The 18461-nt window shown below is 39.4% G+C and overlaps 1 protein-coding gene across 2 annotated transcripts in view; it reads right to left on the bottom strand.

Moving 5' to 3' along the window:
- Window positions 1-18461, bottom strand: part of Copg2 (COPI coat complex subunit gamma 2) — a 121932-nt gene that overhangs the window by 76869 nt on the left and 26602 nt on the right. For both annotated transcript variants that reach the window (XM_036180688.1, XM_036180689.1), the window contains 4 exons: window positions 13641-13716; window positions 11820-11912; window positions 10501-10587; window positions 8953-9110 (listed from right to left, as the gene is read on the bottom strand). In XM_036180688.1, coding sequence (XP_036036581.1) covers window positions 8953-9110; window positions 10501-10587; window positions 11820-11912; window positions 13641-13716 — 414 coding nt within the window. The remainder of the gene's footprint in view (window positions 1-8952; window positions 9111-10500; window positions 10588-11819; window positions 11913-13640; window positions 13717-18461) is intronic.

The following is an 18461-nucleotide window of genomic DNA, read 5'->3' as shown; positions in this document are numbered from 1 at the left end:
TGGTCTTGTACATACATGTTCTACCATATCCCAGGCCAGAATGTATTCTTTTGTGTATGACCTCTCAGTCAGATTTATCCATGTGGTTGCATTCAAAAGTAATTGTTCATTTCTATTGCATATTATTTATATGAACACATCAAATATATTGATAGACATTTGAACTGCTCCATCTTAAGATTAAGCCTTCTTGTACACGTCTTTTCATACAATGTATGCATTTCTTTTGGTATTTATAAAGTGACTGAGGTTTTTTGCTATAGACTCATGGAATCCACAGGTCAATTTAAAAAGAGATGACATTATTATAATATTGAATATTTCAGTATAAAAATATAATATATACTTTGATTTTTTCAAGTAATGCATTAAATAATATTTCATAATTTTCTGTGTAGAGACACATACAATTTGGGAAAATTTATTCCTATAGATTTTATTTCAATAAAAATATAAATCATGCTACCTTTTCAAAATTCTGTCTCACTTATTGGTTGCCTGAATAAGAAATAAACTCATTCTGGACACTAATCCTTTATGTAGAAAACCTGGTAATTTCATTACAAAAGATTATAGAGATTACTTTTAAGGGAGGGTCTCACTTACAGGGGCACAGCAAAAGTCAGGGAGTGGTTGTACAAGCTGGATCCTTGGTGCTCTCTCTTCTTGAAAAGGCATCAGTATACAATCACAGGGGGTTCTGCCCTGATGATTTTTTTTTTGGGGGGGGGGGGTTCGAGACAGGGTCTCTCTGTGTAGCTTTGCGCCTGTCCTGGATCTCACTCTGTAGACCAGGCTGGCCTCGAACTCACAGAGATTCACCTGCCTCTGCCTCACGAGTGTTGGGATTACAGGCGTGCGCCACCACTGCCCAGCCTGCCTTGATGATTTTATTTAGTCCTAACCACTTCTCAAAGGTTCCATCTCTAGACATCACAGTTCAAGGAAGTTTCCAAGTTTTTATTTCTATTATTTTATTTATGTATAGATATATGTGTGTGTGTGTGTGTGTGTGTGTGTGTGTGTGTGTATGTATATTGAGACAGAGTCATATTCTGTAGGCCAGACTAACCTGAAACTCATTATGAAACTCAGACTAACCTCAAACTATTGGCAATCCTCCAGCCTCAGCCTCTCCAGTACTAGGATTTATACATGTAAGCCACTACACCTTGCTCCAATCTTTTTGTATGTCTGATGGGAATTAAAATTTCAACACATGCTGGGACACACTCAAAATAGTCTACCTATACTAGGCATGGTTCTCTAGAGGAACAGAAACTATAGAATATATATAAATAAAATTGGAGCCAGACAGTTCAACAATGGTCATGTGTACCCTGTAGAAGAGAGAACTCAGTCCATGAAACAGTGTCTCAGCATCTCAGTTCAGCCCTGAAGGTCTGAGCTCCCTAGACAGTCATCTGTACTGAGAGTATGTTGGAAATCCAAAGATGACTAAGTATGATGTCAAAAGAGAACAGCAACAGCAGCAGTGATAGACACACTTGGATAGGAGCAGAGAAGGCAGGTTGATGCACATTTTCCAAGTATGTCTTGAGTGTTCACCATAGATCTGATTAAAAGCAGTAAGCCTATATCTTACACTACCTTGAAATTTCCTCTGCCAAAGGTCTTGGTTTATTATTTCTGAATTCAGGACACAGGTAGAAAGGAGCTAGATTTTTTTTCCCAGAATGTAATATGACTGGCCTCTGGTACAATTCCCAATAGTCCTTAATCTCCATTGAAACCATGTTAGCCAGTATTTCACTGTTCACATTTCTATCAGTCCCTGGTCTTCTCTATACCTACCAACATGGCTCTGCTTACAGCATTCCAGGGCTTCTCTATCTCACAGGCCCAAATTCTTCCAAACTTCTCCCATCAATCAGTTCCAGCCAGGTGGTGGTGGTGCACACCTTTAATCCCAGCACTCAGGAAACAGAGGCTGAGGGATCTCTCAGTTCAAGGCCAGTCTGAGCTACATAGTTCCAGGACAACCAGAACTACGTAGAGAGACCTTGTCTCAAACAAACAAACAAACAAATAAACAAACAAACAGAAAGCAGTTCCGAAGTAGGTGGGACACATGGTCAGGCAGTCTCAGCAACAGCCCTACTTTCTGGAATCATTTTTCTATGTCAGTTATTTTCTTATTGCTTATTTCTTATGACAAACCAAACGAGAAGGTTTTACCCTGGCTCACAGTTCAGCATGACAGTGAAAGAGGCTCAGCTGTGGTATCAGGAACATCAGCAGCTGGAAACATTCCTCCCAAGGTCAGGAAGCAGAGACAGATGAACACAACGCCGGCTCACACTCTCCTTTTGACCTTTTATTCAGTTGGGAACCCCAGCCCACATTCAGGCTAGGTCTTCCCTCTACAAAGTTAAACCTCTCTAAAATGTCCTCACAGACACCCCCAGAAATATGTCTCCTCTGGGTGATCAAAACCCAGTCAAGCTGATAATGATGAAGACCCATCACAGCAATGGTTCTTGACTAACATGCTGTGCTCTCTTTGGTTCCTGACTTTTTGGCTTTCTTCCATGAGACTAGCTGAGCTCACTCGGCTCCCTGGTTCTGCAGTTGACTTTTGTCTCTTCAAATACTCACTTTCCCCATTCCCTTTCCTCTTTCAGAGTCACACTGCAGGTACATTAGACTATGATATTTTTCCCCAGGCTTCAAATAGTCTATTCATTTTCCCTTTATTTTCTTCCTATATTTCAGCTTAGGTAGTTTCCACTGAGCTGTCCTCAAATTCTCTAATCTCTTTCCCACTGTAATTAATTTACCATTGAGTCCTTCAAATACATTTTTATTTCTGATATTGTATTTCGATTCATTTTTTTCCCAAGTCTCTACTGGTTTGTGAAATTTCTTACTCATTTACACATTCTGTCCACTAAATCTTTAACCATTTTTATCATAGTTGCTTTACATTTTTTAGAAGTTCAAGTGTATAGGGAGTATGAGTATATGCAGGTGCATGTTCATGTGTGTAGCAGCCAGAGAACAGCTTCAGGTACCATTTGTCAAGTGCCATCTGTGGATTTTTCTGAGACAGTGTTCCTCACTGTCCTGGAATCAATACATGGATTAAGAAAGGTTTGGTGATGCAGCTGTCTTTGAGTCTTTTCTGCTCCTGTAACTCCTCACCCATATTCCTGTAAGTCATCTCTAGAAAACTCACTGGCCCACTTGGTGTGTCCATACTTTGGTCTGTTGTCAGTTCCCTATGGGGAAGGAGTAGACATCTGTTCACGTCTCCCCGGGAAAAGTCTGTCACATCACATAATTGGCACCCAAACAGAGACATCAAAGAACAAAAGGAGTGAGTATATGACCCAGGCTAAGGGTACAGAGCCATGTAACTGAGGCTGAGAAGCCTGAGGGAGGAACATCCCCAGAGGAAATTCTGATAAGAGTTTCCCTTTCTTTTTTAGTGTGTGTTACTGTACCTTTTTTTTTGTTTGTTTTTTGTTTTTTTTGTTTTTCAAGACAGGGTCTCTCTGTTTAGCTTTGCACCTTTCCCTGGAACTCCATTATTGTACCTTTGTACTATGGCAGCAGTTGTATGGTTCTTGCAGGGTAGTGAGGTATGCAACTCAGGCTAAGCCATTAGGATTAGGAGTGTCTGTGGGAGGGATCCCAGATGGCAGTCTTCATCTGTGTGGTATGGAGTGGCATGCCTGCTTGATGAGTAGGCTGCGAATATGAATAAAGAGGTGCCCTGGAAACAGTTTAGGGTTTAGAGGAAAGTTTAGTCTTGGAGAGTAGTGTACAAGGCTGACACTGTCAGCAAGCAGCTGCTAAAGTTGCCTGGCCTCTGTTGTGTGACATTAGAAATGTGTCTGAGGCCAAAATGGCAGATAAATGCAGGAAGTTGTCTGTGAAAAGCAGGAAGTAGTCTGTGTAAAGGAGCAATTGCAACAAGACAGGGAGATGCAACTAGCATCTTCTATGTTAGCCTCTGACTGAACAAGTAAATTAGATAAACAAGAAAACAAGATGGAGGTGTTGTCTTGCTGCTTAAGGTTTGGGGGCCAGAAGGAAAAGAGAGTACAAGTTACATTCATGCACAAATACCCTTGTGGGATCCAAGAACCACGGGAAGATTCAGAAAGTGAAGAAGAGAACATGGTAAAAGTAATAGAAGACACCTAAAGGGTCTGACTTTCAATAGGAAAAGAGAAAAAAATCTGCGACCATCCCTCACTCCCACATTTTCCCAGAGTATTCTTGAGTAGAAGCAGCAGGAAATATTAGTTAGAAGGATAGAGGGGAGAGAAAAAGACAGAAAATACAGGATAGCCTCGAAAGGACCTGGATCCTAATCCATCGGGGGCCCTGACTGTCCCTGGCCTAGGGTATTTAAAGGAATGCCAAGGGTTGGAGCAGAAGACCTCTCCACCCAGTACAGCTGAGTGCAGACCATCTCATACACCTGTACTCAGGCCCATGGTCCAATCATCCTCTTTATGCAGACCTGCTGAATAAAGCTACTAGGAAAAATGGGCTCTAAAGGGGCCTTTACAACAGTCTGGTATAAGAAACTAGGGAGATCAAGAAATACTCAGCACTTGAACTTCTAGAATTTGGGAAGACTTTTAAACAAGCAATGAAAGAGCCTGTCACAGCATGGCTTGTGAGGCTATGGGACATGGGAGCATATGGGATCAGTCTGACTGTTGTAGCGGCAGAAAAACTGAGTCATGTAACTACCCATCCCCCTTTAAGGCAAAGGCTGCATAACTTGTACAATATGAAGGAAGTCAGTCCCTGATGGACTGGCTTACCAAAGCCATTAGGAACACTTGGTTATCCCCATCTGAAGTCCCATAAATATCAGGGGCTAGAGGACCATAGAGGAGGGGCAGATGCTATCAAGGGAACTAGGAAAAAGAGAACCTGTGTCTGAAGCCCAGCTCACTGGACCACATAGAACTGTGTTCACAGAGAAGTTAAAGAAAAGATTGATCCAGCAGGGGCCTCAAGGCTGGCATGGAGCTTTACTGGCTTTGCCGAGCCCTTTGGTGGGGCAAGTCTCTAGAAGTAGGAAAAGCTTTGGCAGATCTCAGTGACTTAGACCAGCATGTAAAGAGTGTCCGTAAAGTGAGAGCAAGCTAAAGGAGATGAGAAAATGATAAAGCAGAAGAAGAGGTCAAGCTGGGGTTCCTAAGTAAGAATTGACAGAATGCCAAATTCTGTGCTAAGGAGCTTCTGGAAGGCTTTGAAGCCTGAGGAGCAGTCTCCAGAAGACAGAACAATACAGGTGAAGATAATCAAGCCTGTTCCATGGGTGATCATAACCTGAGACTAAGGAGGGTACATTTCCCCTCCAGCAAGAGGTTATGCTAGGAGTGGAGATGGTTTGCCCATTTGGGAACTACTGTAACAGCCAGATTTTGTGAATGGGGAACCCAAAAGCTACAGCTATATTCACAGTGCCAGGCCAGGTCCTATCTGACCCAAGAAGCCAACAGGTACAGCACGGGAGAGCAAGACTATAGTCCCCTTTGGCCTCGGGTGGTAGGTTTAAGCAGATTAAGTCAGGCCCACTGAGTTAATCAGGTGTAAAGAAATGTGGGGAAGCTCAGTGGAGAAGGTCTGACCATTAAGAACTAATTAAGTTAGCACCTCCTATCTATGCTTTGTATCCAACTTTGATCTGTGGAGAAAGCAATTGATACAAATGGATAGAACTTTTCCATGCTGTATTAGAAGTTGCTATGTTCTCCTTTAGTATCTTCTTAATTGCAGACTTCTGGGGTCAGCTGACACTTGCTCAGAACAGATCACAAAGCACTTTGATGGTGCTTCCCCAAGGTTATCTGCGTAACTCCACTATTGTTATTGGATGGTAGTTGGGCACGTTACCCTGTCTTGCCCATCCTCTGGAGAAGGTTTTATTTTATAGATGACACAATGCTGTCCTCTGAGTGTTTTGTAGATTTGGAAAGCCATTGGAGAGTAAGTATACTTCCACCTACCTTTCCACCCTACCAAGGATGGGTTAATTGAAAGGGAAACAAAGTCAAAAGGTAGTCTACATGGATGAAAATGGACACTTCCAGAGTCTATAAGGTTACTAAATGAAAACCCTAGTGCCAGGGTTGGGCTACCTCCCTGTGAGTTGTTGGCTAGGGAAGCGCCTAAGGCCTCACAAACCATAAAGGCTATTGCTACTGCTGTTGGCTATATCCCAGAACTAGATGGTAAGACCCTATTGCTGTATTGCTGAAGATAAGCATGTACATGCTTTGACCAGAGGAATGGAAAAATTAAGCTGAGACTGAAGAGGAAACTTCCACCTTGCTGGCTGGCTTTCATGCTTGGCTATAAACCCTAGGTGTTGAAATACCAATATGCTAGACAGGATCAGCCTGCTTGTGCAATGGTGGCTTGCCTATGGTGGGTAAGACCAAGAGCTTTCCAGTTGATTTAAGGCCCACTCCACAAAAGAGAGTTCACATCTGAACAAAATTTATAGCTAGGGAGGTCATAGGTCCTAATAAGGAAGCAAGTCCTATGGTTTTTCTAGATGGATGTGATGTGACTGTCAAACATGTGTGTTTATACATAGATCACTGTTGTCAGCCTCAACTCATAACCACTGATGAAGCTCCTGAGAACAAGCAACTATTACTGTGGCACAGCGGCCTATTTCTATAGATCGATAGTCACCTGCTCCAAAGCTCAGAGATCATTATAGAAGAGGGAGTAGGAAGAATGTAAAAGGCAAAAGAAGAGGTGGAATGTCATGTTAAGGGTCTCCTTCAATATTGAAACATTCCATCCTGCAGGGAAGCTCCTTAAGCAGGAAGGTAAATAACTCAAAAATAGCTTCAGGAATTTCCTGAAACTGACCAGATTCTCTAGGCCACTCTCTGCCAGATTAACTAACGGGAACAGAGCTGCAAAGAAGACTTAGACAATTTGAGCTACAGAGAAAACTCTCAGAGGAGAAAAGCTACAAAGAAATATCTGAGACCAACCAGCTGCCTGGAAGAAGCAGAAACCAGCAGAGCTACCAGGAAGAGGTTTAGACAAGTCACTTGGAAAGGACACTCTCCAACCTGTTGAGCTGCCTGCAGGCTGTGCAGTGAGCCCCAGGTGTCCCAGCTTTTGTGAGCTGTCAGCCATGCTGGTGTGGGCTTTGGTGATGCAGTTGTCTTGGAGTCATTTATGCTCCTGTAAGTGACCTCCCACCCATAATGCTGTACAACTCATTTGTTCACCCAATTGGACTTGGGTGGTATCACAGTTAAGGAAACTAAGTTCTAGAGATATTAAGCTGTTTAAGTCACAAGAACCAGTTACTCCCAGGATCAAATTCTAGTCAGATGTATCACATCTAAAAGTATAACCATTCCATCTATGATGTTTAAACATGTCTTTAAAGGTAAAAGAATGGGAAACTGTCAAGATTACTAGACCTGGTTCCAAGTTATAAAAGCTGTAAAGTCAATCTCAACTACCAAAAAGCACTTCCATGAAAAAGTGAGTCTACTATAATTAGAAAAAGTAACCCTATGGTGAAACTGTTAGGATCCCGCCCTCACTCCTGCACATGCACAGTGCAGGGTCTTGCGTCTTGTGTCATCAGTGTGTGTTTGGCAACTACATACGTGCCTTAAAAAGTCAGACGCAGACCCATCCTCTCTCTCTCTGCTCTGCTCCCCACCTCTCTCTCCCTCCCCCCCTCCCTCCCCCCCTCTCTCTCCAGGCCTGGCTCTCCTCTTTCCCTCCCCCACTTTCCCTCCTAATAAAGTTCTGAAAACTAACACTGGGTTCTGTTGTGACCGTGACCTTTCCATGCGCCACAACCAGCACCGTTTAGTATCCTTTCAGAAACTGTTACTGAAGTCGCTATTAACTAACTCCCCACACGTGGATCATCAGTAAATCTGTTTCTAATACTTTTTCTTCATTAAAGTCACACTGTTCAACTCAAGCACTGCTTATGAAAGTATAATACAGACTGATATAAAATAATACTTAAGAAAATAGCAAGTTCTTTCTGTTATGAGAAGCCAGTAGCTAACCTAGGGCTCAGCTGTTTAGGTTTTAATCGAATTCAGCATGCTACATTCACAACTGACCTGAAAGACAGATTATTAGGCTTCCCTTCTCACGATGCTTTGATACTCCTCTAGTCTAGAGATCTTGGTATTAACGATCAAAGGAGAAATCTATTTTAAAATTAAGCCATAACTGGCCAGGGAGTAGTATATGGCTATAATCCCAGCACTAGGGAGGCTGAGGCAAGAGAGGCCAGCCTGGAGAGATCCTATCTATAAAAAGGGAAAGCCATAGCCATTTGGATGCGGATGCTTCTTTGCTCCAGGTTTGCTATACCTTAAAAGATCCCTACCTTCTATACTCCCCTAACCTCTAGGACTGCTACAGTATTCCTGCTAAGTCCACGTATAATTTATACTTACACAGTGACCTTGGGCAAACCATTTGAGAATATAAAAATACAACTTTTTTTTTCCAAGACAAGGTTTCTCTGTGTAGTTTTGGTGCCTGTCCTGGATCTCACTCTGTAGACCAGGCTGCCCTCGAACTCACAGAGAACCGCCTGGCTCTGCCTCCTGAGTGCTGGGATTAAAGGCGTGCACCACCACCGCCCGGCCCACAAGATGATTCTTAATGTCCCTCCTAGCTATCATGTCCAATCATCTGTACAACGTATGATCTATAGTATTTTTGTCCACTATCAGTTTGTAGGTATATTATTAATAATTGCTATATATACTGCATATACATACATACATTAAGGTAAAAAACTGTGTTACTCAGAATCCTCAATTCCTTTTTAATTTGGGAAACACTAAACTTATCTGTAAAGTCAGTGCTTCCCTAAAAATATTCATAAAGGAAATACATTTTAAGGTACATTAACTTGTAAACTGAAACCAACTCAGTTAGGATACTTACCCATCCTCACTTTCTTTCAGTAGGCGACTAGCAATTCGAATTAGCATACAGTATGCAAACTGTGATTTGAGACCACATTTGGTGAACTTATTTAACATCTTGGAGACAGCGAGCCGATCATTCTTCCTAAGGTGATAAAGTACTCCCAATGCGTGGTACTAAGAAGAAGGAAAAGGGCACCATGAGCTTAGGATGATGACAAGACACCCATAGGAAAGACAACTGCATGGAACTAGACAAAAGATTTTCAAAAAAAGCCATGCAAGTCAAATGGACATAACACAGTACCTTTTGATATGGAATGCAACACAGGGAACACTAGAAGAGTCTAATTGACTTCAGAAATTATAAGTTCCGAGTAGACAAATAAGAAGGGTTGCATACAACCTGAAGCTAGACTAGTGGGCTCAACACTGGCTCACACCCTCAGATCTAAGGTTTTGCCAGCATCACAGATTTACTTCCTTCCTTATTTATTTATAGAAAGAGTTTTGATATATTTCCCAGGCTGGTCTCAAACTCCTAAGCTCAAGTGGTCCTCCTCCCTCAACCTCCTAAGTGCTGGGACTAAGTATGTGCCACTGTACCTGGTTCAAGGCCCCTTCAAGTGGCTTTAAATCTGTCACCACCTTAGCAAAGGATTAATCTCCTAAAGTAGGCTAGGAGAGTGTCATCATGCTGACCCTTTGTATAAAGTACTATGATCAGAATTAGATCAATGGGTGTCTTTGAATAGAAAAATGACTGTTTTTCACATTATTAAATATGCTAATATAAGAAGCTATAAATATTAATACTTTTCCAAATATATACAGAGATTTCACATAAAACCACCAGTCAAAAAATTGATCATATTCCTTTTGATAAGAATAGCTTAATAATGGGGCTGGAGAAATGGCTCAGAGGTTAAGAGCACTGACTGCTCTTCCAGAGGTCCTGAGTTCAATTCCCAGCACCCATATGGTGGCTCACAACCATCTTAATGAGATCTGATGCCCTCTTCTGGCCTGCAGTCATACATGCTGTATACATAATAAATAAATAAATCTTAAAAAAAAAAGAACAGCTTAATAAATATCTTAAGATCTCCTTGATAAAATTTCTTCATGTTTTATACATTTAAAAAAATGACTATTTTTACAACATCTATCATCAATGTCTAAGAAACAGATTTTCCTTTACACAAATTATTTTCAAATGTAGGACCAGAATGCATTGGGAATCCCTTTGGAATAAGCATATCTTTCTATTTCCCTGAACACTCTTTTTTTTTTTCCCTGTGGAGCTGAGGATCAAACACAGGGCCTTGTGCTTGCTAGGCAAGCACTCTACCACTGAATTAAATCCCCAACACCCCCTGAACACTCTTACTGGGGGTCATCTATCTTCCACCAAAGACTTAAAAGCCAATAGAAAGAATAAAAATTAGTAGATACCTACTTGATAATATGACTAATAAGTGGATTAATATGTCAAAAATTTGCCTTTAATACTGGATAATCAATATTTTGTCCTGAAACAGAAGATGACAAGATTCAAAGACAGTACCTGCACCATTATATTGTCACTTGATGCAGCTTCTTGGGCTTCATTTATCCATCGTTTAACCACATCATAGCTTATCTTCATCATGTGCTAATTAACAGAAAAGGGAGAATATATAATGCATGATCATTAGACATCAGAAACGTGAGTTAAATTTCCTACAAAATCACTAAAAGACATTTCCCAAACACTGAAATATTGTTGCTTTTGATGTCTACGAGGTCTATTCCTAGGGCAACTGTAAAGTGTAATCTTTTTCGTCAATATCTCTTTGCAAGGTAATGGACACTGACACCTTTGTGAGCTGGAAGAGGCAAGCTAATGAAAGCAACAAAAAGGCCAGAACCAGAAGCACCAAACAGAACGGTATTGAAATAACGTCAATCACTATAAACTTTAATCCAGGAAATTCCCCTGGAAGAGATACAGTAGAACATATTCCTTGATCTAAACCTGATCGATCCGTGATATCCTAGAATCAGGCAGTGTTATGATTTCAATGCTCTAAGGATTTGTATGCATGTGTGAGTAAGTATGTTTGTTCATGGGGGTGGGATGTTGTGGGTGGGTGTGCACAAATGTACAGAGGCTAAAGGTCAAACTTGTTTTTTGAAGCAAGGTCTCTCACTGGGACCTGGGGCCTAAAAACTGTCTAGGCTGGCTAGCTGGTGAGCTCCAGGAATCTGCCTGTCTCCACCTTCCAAAGCTGGGATTATAAACACGTGCCCCATGCATGTCTTTTTCTGTGGTTCTGAGACTCTAACTCAAGTCCTCATGCTTACTGGTAAGCATTTCATCAACCAAGCTGTCTCCCACGACCCACATTTTCTGATTTTAATCAAATGCAATGTGTAATTTTAATGAATAATTTTGTTTTGATGAAAGGAGAACAAAAGCCATTACTGAATCAAAAGGTCACTTCTTGCAAGGAAATTCAGAAGTGGTAAGGGAGACTTGAAATGACACAGACAGATACAGGAAACCAAGGGGAGCTAAGGACAAAGGAAGGAGGGAAACACGTGGGGCACAAAGGAAGAATGTAAACCAGCGCTGGTCTTCCCTGTCCATTACTCTTATCTCACTCACCACCTTTACAAAGTACACAATTGTCAGGTTCCCAAACCTTCAAAACATGGGAAGTTCAAGTTTTTACTGCCCATAAAACTGCCCAGTGTTCTTGCAAATAAAACACAGTTGGAAAAAGTAACAGGATGCACACTCATTTTTAACTGTTTCTCTTGTGAGAGAACAACAGTGATAATTTATTTTTTAACTAGAAACTAGACCTTGCATAAGAAACAAACAGCTGCCTTATCACTTACTAAGGAAGATACAAGTGCTGAACTGGATACACTGGAGACTTTGTCCACAATGGCCTGCTTCATGTATCTCTCAATAGCTTGCAACATTGTTCCCTAATAACATCAAAAAAGAAAAAGTTGTTAAAATCATTCATGTAAAATTACTACCCACAGAAAAAAATGTACAAAAACTGGCCATATATGTGTTCTACATAAATATTCATTTTGCAGTAAAAGATTATATAGTAATAATATTCTGGAGAGAAAAATTCAAACAATCCAGTACAAGCTACACACACACACACACACACACACACACACACACACACACACACATTCAAACAATCCAGTACAAGCTACAGACACACACACACACACACACACACACACACACGCGCGCGCGCGCAGAGAGAAAGGAAGAGAGATAGAGTGAGTATGTTTAAGGCCAGCCTGAGCAAACTAGTTAGACTCTGTCTCCCCCTAAAAAGAAAGAAAAGAAAAAGAAATTCCAATATGGCAGTGGAGGCTCCTTTTGAAATCTTGAAGATGGTTAGATATTTCTATATGAAAAGTACATGTTCTATATCTTGAACAATCCTAAATTAAATTAAATGTATAATATCCTGCTATAGCAAGCCTTAGCATAGAATCTTCTGGAACTAAGGTTGTTTTAAACTTTAACATGGAAAAAGCTTTTTGTCCTGGAAGGGGAGTGGCAGATACAAATGAATAAACATACTAAGACCAATATTGAGATTAAAAAGAATTTTACTACTAGCAATAATAGTTCCAAGTCTTATACTAAGAATACTAAAATGAAAACCACAACAAAATAATAGGATAGCAAAAACAAATCAAGCTGTTTATATTTCTTCTAGGATTTAGATTTATAAGATTTCCAATTTGATCTGGATCAAATTACAAAATGTAAACGAGGTATGCTGATACACACCTTTAATTTTAGCACTCAGGAGGCTGAGGCAGAAGGATTATGAATTCAAGGCTAGTCTGACCTATCGTAGCAAGTTAAAGATCCTGTCTGAGAAGAAATTATATACCTTGAGAAGATCGCAACACACAGAGATAGACCCAAGCATAAATCTGCAGCTATTATCCAACTGCCTGGCTAACTTAGCCCTTTAACTTTTCCTACTCAGGGTTCCTAGAAGAGACAGCCTAACAGTCTATATAATCTCACCTCTCCACACAGAACAGACTATCTTAGAGTAAACAAATGATTCAGGGCAGGCAGACATAATCTACTGGCTTTCTGGTAGCTAGTCACATATCTATCTTCAAGTATCTGCATCACTGTTAAGTGATGAACCACTACTGTGACTAAGGGAAACCTCACTGCTGATTTCCTGACAGATGCCCTATTCCCTGCTTTTATAACTTGTTTAAGGTATATCTCAGATTCTGAGAGATCTGAGCCCTACAATATAGCTTCTGTAAAAAGCTAAAATGGAGGGCTGGAGAGATGGCTCGGAGGTTAAGAGCACCGACTGCTCTTCCAGAGGTCCTGAGTTCAATTCCCAGCATCCACATGGTGGCTCACAACCATCTGTAGTGAGATCTGGCACCCTCTTCTGTGTACATAATAAATAAATAAATCATAAAAAAAAAAAAAAACTAAAATAGAATGGGTTTTTGCTTCCTATGTATGATATACCCAATGTAACAATTCATGAGAGCAAACAGAAAAGAACACACAAGAAAATACTGGAGTTACAAAACCTCTCTTCACACTGAAGATTCACCAAGACAGACTTGGGAGTCTACTAGATCTGCGTGCTAACTACAGAATTCCTTTAGCAACCCACTAAAACAAAGAAAACTTACATCTGTGATTCTGCAGAGAGCCCTGATGGCTGGGCCTCGGTATACATCTTCCTTTCCAGTCATGTCCTTGGTCAGACTAAAAGACAAATTGGTTTGAATGAGTTTAATCAAAACATTCTCTCCCTAAAGTCCACTTCTAACCAATTCCTAAACATCTTCATAATGACCTTTCTACTACTGTTCAACAAATACTGCCCTGGAAGACCCATTCCAATAGGGTGAAAAAGAAAAAATAAACCACACAAACAAGTAAAAATAATTCATAATTTTAAATACAGACAGATAATAAACAATAATGATGGCGATAATAATGGCAATGTCATAGAAAGCCCTAGGCTGAAATCTCCCCAAATCCTAAAAAGCCATCAGACTAGAGAAACTTTCTATATGAAATTAACATAAGATATGCTCATTCATTCCCTCTTATCTCCTTCTCAGCCACAGGTCCTAAAGTGATGAATCATCAATGACTTCAGCTCTTTCTGCCAAGCTTTAGAAGTAGGCAGATGGCATGACCTAAGCTGTGAGGTCCCACGTTATATTTTAAAAGGCAGCTAGCCTTTCATACTCTCTTCTCATGTCCCCTATACATCTAGACTACTTCCAAACTGGCAATCAGACTCCACCTTTCTCAACTCCTCTCATGTAATCTAAAATGGCCACAACTGTCTCATGCTGTTAGGACAGCAGGAGCAGAAAGCATGAAAAACTGACAGCCCACTTACTGTTTACTCTTTAAAATAGAAAAGTAATTAATTTAACAAAACTTTCTAAATATTCAAAAAAATGAAAAATACATTTAACACTTGTCTCTTCTCACATACCAAGCACTCAATGCCACTAAACTGGGGATAACCAGAGCTTTAGTAAGGAAGTTACTAGCACTAAACACAGCACCAAGATTTATTACAATGCTCACCCATGCATGTTGACCTTTCTTTTTTTACTTAATAAAATAACAAGAACATTTCTAGGCCCTTGTTATTTTCTTTTCAAAACAATATTCTATTTCTTCTTACCAATTAATTGTATTAGTTAATATTCTAAAAGAACAGTAAATATTAGGTGTTTTATCCCATTTAATGCTTCCCATTAAATGTACTGCAATGCTGCCATTTAAGGGATCAGGCTCAGGACCTGAACTCACTTTACCACTGAGCTGTATCTGCAGCTTTAAGTTTATGACATACTTTAGATGTCAATGCATTCTTTACCTCTTTCTGTTTCTCAACATTTTAAAAAAGAATAGGCACTGAATTTTGACAAATACTCTTTGGATACATAATCATGTAGTTTTTGCCTTTAAATACTAACACAAGACAATACATGAAGGGAATTCCATGTGTTAAGGAATTGATAAGGGGCTGGGCGGTGATGGCACACGCCTTTCATCCCAGCACTCGGAGGCAGATCCAGGTGGATCTCTGTGAGTTCGAGGCCAGCGTGGGCTACAGAGTGAGTTCCAGGAGAGGCATAAAGGCATAAAGCTACACAGAGAAACCCTGCCTCAAGAAAACCAAAAAAAAAAAAAAAAAAAAAAAAAAAAGGAATTGATAAGGAGTGGCCTGAGTTCAATCCCTGGGATCCATATGGTGGAAGGAGACAATTTACTTCAGAAAGTTGTCCTCTGACCTCCACAAGTGTGCTATTATATGTGTATGCCAGCATATCTACACACACACACAATTTAAAAATTGATCTGAAACGTCCTTATTGTAATGAATTTTATTTAAAAATGTAAGATGCTTTTATTAGAAATATGGAATACTATCCTACAGATATGAAATATTACTATTTATTATAATCACATTGTGTAGCCCAGGCTAGATTCAAATTCACAATTTTCCTTTCTCAGCCTCCCAAATGGGGGGACTGGAGGTGTATACTACCTATGTGGCTATAATATAATTTTTATAATTTTTTTTTTTCAAGACAGGGTCTCTTCTGTATAGCCCTCACTGTTGTGGAATTCACTCTGTAGCCCAGGCTGGCCTCAAATTCACAGAGATCTACCTGCTTCTGCCTCCCGAGTGCTGGGATTAAAGGCATGCGCCACCACCTGGCTATAAAAGTTTTAAATAAAACTGGGCGTGGTGGCAACCACCTTTAATCCTAGTACTTAGGAGGCAGAGGCAGGCAGAACTCATTCACGGTGAGCAACACTCACAGTGAGACCCTATTTCAAACAAAACAAAAAACCTGTTAAAAGGAATTAATTTCTACAGTTAGGGTCAGTTTAAGTTTTCTGTCTCAAATTATTCCATTGTATCTTTTCCAGATCCCCAATGTAGCTCTGTAATCCTACTTATTATATATCATACAGAGGATATAAAGCTTCAGATAGTTAAGTCATAGTTTAACATAGATGAGTAAAATTAACATGGAATATGGAAAAAAATGTGTTTCACTTTCCTTATCATATTAAAATAGAAACTGATAGAATGTGAAGTCAAATTTTGGAATGCTGCTTTTTCCTCCAAAGGGAAGTTTTTGAGAGGCTAAGAAAGCATTGATAATTGCAGCATTAAAAATGTTGTAAAACCTGGGGTCTAACTTAAAGTAATTTTGTGTATGAGCATTTATGTCCATTTTATCTGATTATCAAATTATATGTTAAGTTGTAAATATTGAAACTGCACCATTAAATCATATTTTCTTAAAAACAAAAAAAAAATTTGTCTCTTCTAGAGACAATTTTGTTAATTTATATTTTCATAGAAAATCACTTCTTTCAAATGTGTTCCAAACTTATTTGCATTAAAAGTTTACCAAACAGCCTTTAATCCCAGCCCTTGGGAGGCAGAGGCAGGCAGATCTCTGTGAGTTTGAGCCAGCCTGGGCTACAGAGTGAGTTCCAGGACAGGCTCCAAAACTACACAGAGAAACCCTGTCTGGAAAAAACAAAATAAAAAATAAAAAAATAATAAAGTTTACAAAATATTCCCGCAATAATTTCTTTACTTCTTAAATATTCCTCATTATTTCTCTTTTGTTCTAATTTTGTACAATATTTCTTTTTCTGAATTACACTTATTTCAGCCTTTTAAAAAATAGTTCTTTGGCTTATGCTAGTTTTCTGTTTTACATTTTCGTAGTTTCTGCTTTATCATTAGTAAGTCCTTCCTTCTGCTTATTTATAGCTTTTTTCTAACTTCGTAGGTAGAACATTTACTTCATGGGGCTTCATTATTTACTCCTCACTGAGGTGCTATCCTAACCAGACCCTATCATTGCTGTCCATTTCTGACTGGAAAACTGACTCAGGCTTCCCAAACTACAGCTAGAGCACAGACAGAACCACGCAGACTTGAATGTACGAGTGGGCAATGCACACAGGTCAGTAAGGTCTTGATCAGAAGCTACTGCTGGGTCTGGTATGGCTGCCATGAACAGTACATGCTTCATTTGGAATGCAGCCTGTGCTTAGTAGATGGGGGGAACACCAGCTGCTAGAGAAGTTCTGGATTGTCAATGTTTTTCTGAGTCTCCTCTCTCTGATTCTGTAGGATATACTCTTGGTTCTCTAGGCTTTCAGGAACATCTATAAACTAGATCCTACTGTCCATTGTAGGAAACCCCCGACCCGACATTTACTACATAACTTACAGGCTAGTGGCTATGAAATTTCTTTGAACACAGCTTTAATTATCATTGTTCTTTCATTTTCTAAATAAATTCACAGTCTGATTACACTGTAATGAGAAAATGTATTTTCCACTATATTTCCATTTTCTGAAATTAAAAGTTTTCAGGGCCTAAGTGCATGCAGAATACTTTTTTATTATTCCATAAACACATGTAAAGGTGACTTTTCTATTATAAAGGTACAATTTTATAAATGTTAATCTTAATAAAATATATTATTCAAAACTTTTATGTGCTTTTATCTTCTTTGTATAATGAGACTAATAATATTTTGCTTCTATTTGCATTTATTGTGCTTTTGGTTTATGTTCTTTGATCATCTATTAACTGATTAAATAAGATTTTTGTCCTGCTTTTTCGTGATCAAAAAGTACTTCTTTTGTCTCATTCAAAACTTTTTTGCACGAAAACCAACTTCCTAATATTCACAGCATGACCTGAGCTTCTTTCATATGTTCTTGCCTATTCTTCTACATTCAGATTTGACTTTGTATTTTTCATAGATCACAGTATCTAAAATATAGAGTTTGTTGGGGTTTTGTTTTTTATTTGTTGCTTCTGCTGTTGGGACGTTTTGAGACCGGTTCTTCTATATAGCCCAGGCTGGCCTTGAATCTGCAATCCTCTTGCCTACTACATTTCCTAAGTGCTAAGATTAGAGATGTCCATCACCACACCTGGTTGTACTTTATCTCTGTATCTCTTTTAAGAGACTACTTTTAGGGTTAAACACATCCACTCATTCTGTGTAGCAACTTTATTTTGAATACTTTCTTTGTTCCTTATAAGGCAATGCTCTCTGAGAGACTTTTTGCAATGATGGGATGTTCTATATTGACTATATTATCTGTAGGTTCTATGTTATTACTGAGCACTCACAGCACAAGGGAGGAACTAATGAACTGAGTCTTAAATGTAACTCCAGTTAATGGTCACTATAATTTTAGTAGGCTTACATAGCTACTTGTAGCTACCTACTGACTAAAGCTAGAGTTACTAGGCTCTGCTAAGTGGTGTGCTTTCTTTCTGACATGTGGAAGATTTATATTTTAATTTTAGCTCTTTTTGTGATTGCCATAAAATTTTAGATAAAAAAGTTAACTTATGAAACCTAAGAAAATACAAATAATATCTCTTTTGTCTGCTTGCCCTATCTCTTCTCAATTTTTGTATCAC

The sequence above is a fragment of the Onychomys torridus genome, chromosome 3 (genome assembly GCF_903995425.1).
Source record: "Onychomys torridus chromosome 3, mOncTor1.1, whole genome shotgun sequence".
Taxonomy (NCBI): Eukaryota; Metazoa; Chordata; class Mammalia; order Rodentia; family Cricetidae; genus Onychomys; species Onychomys torridus.
The sequence above is the reverse complement of the archived record's forward strand: the minus strand, read 5'-3'. Positions and strand labels throughout refer to the sequence as shown.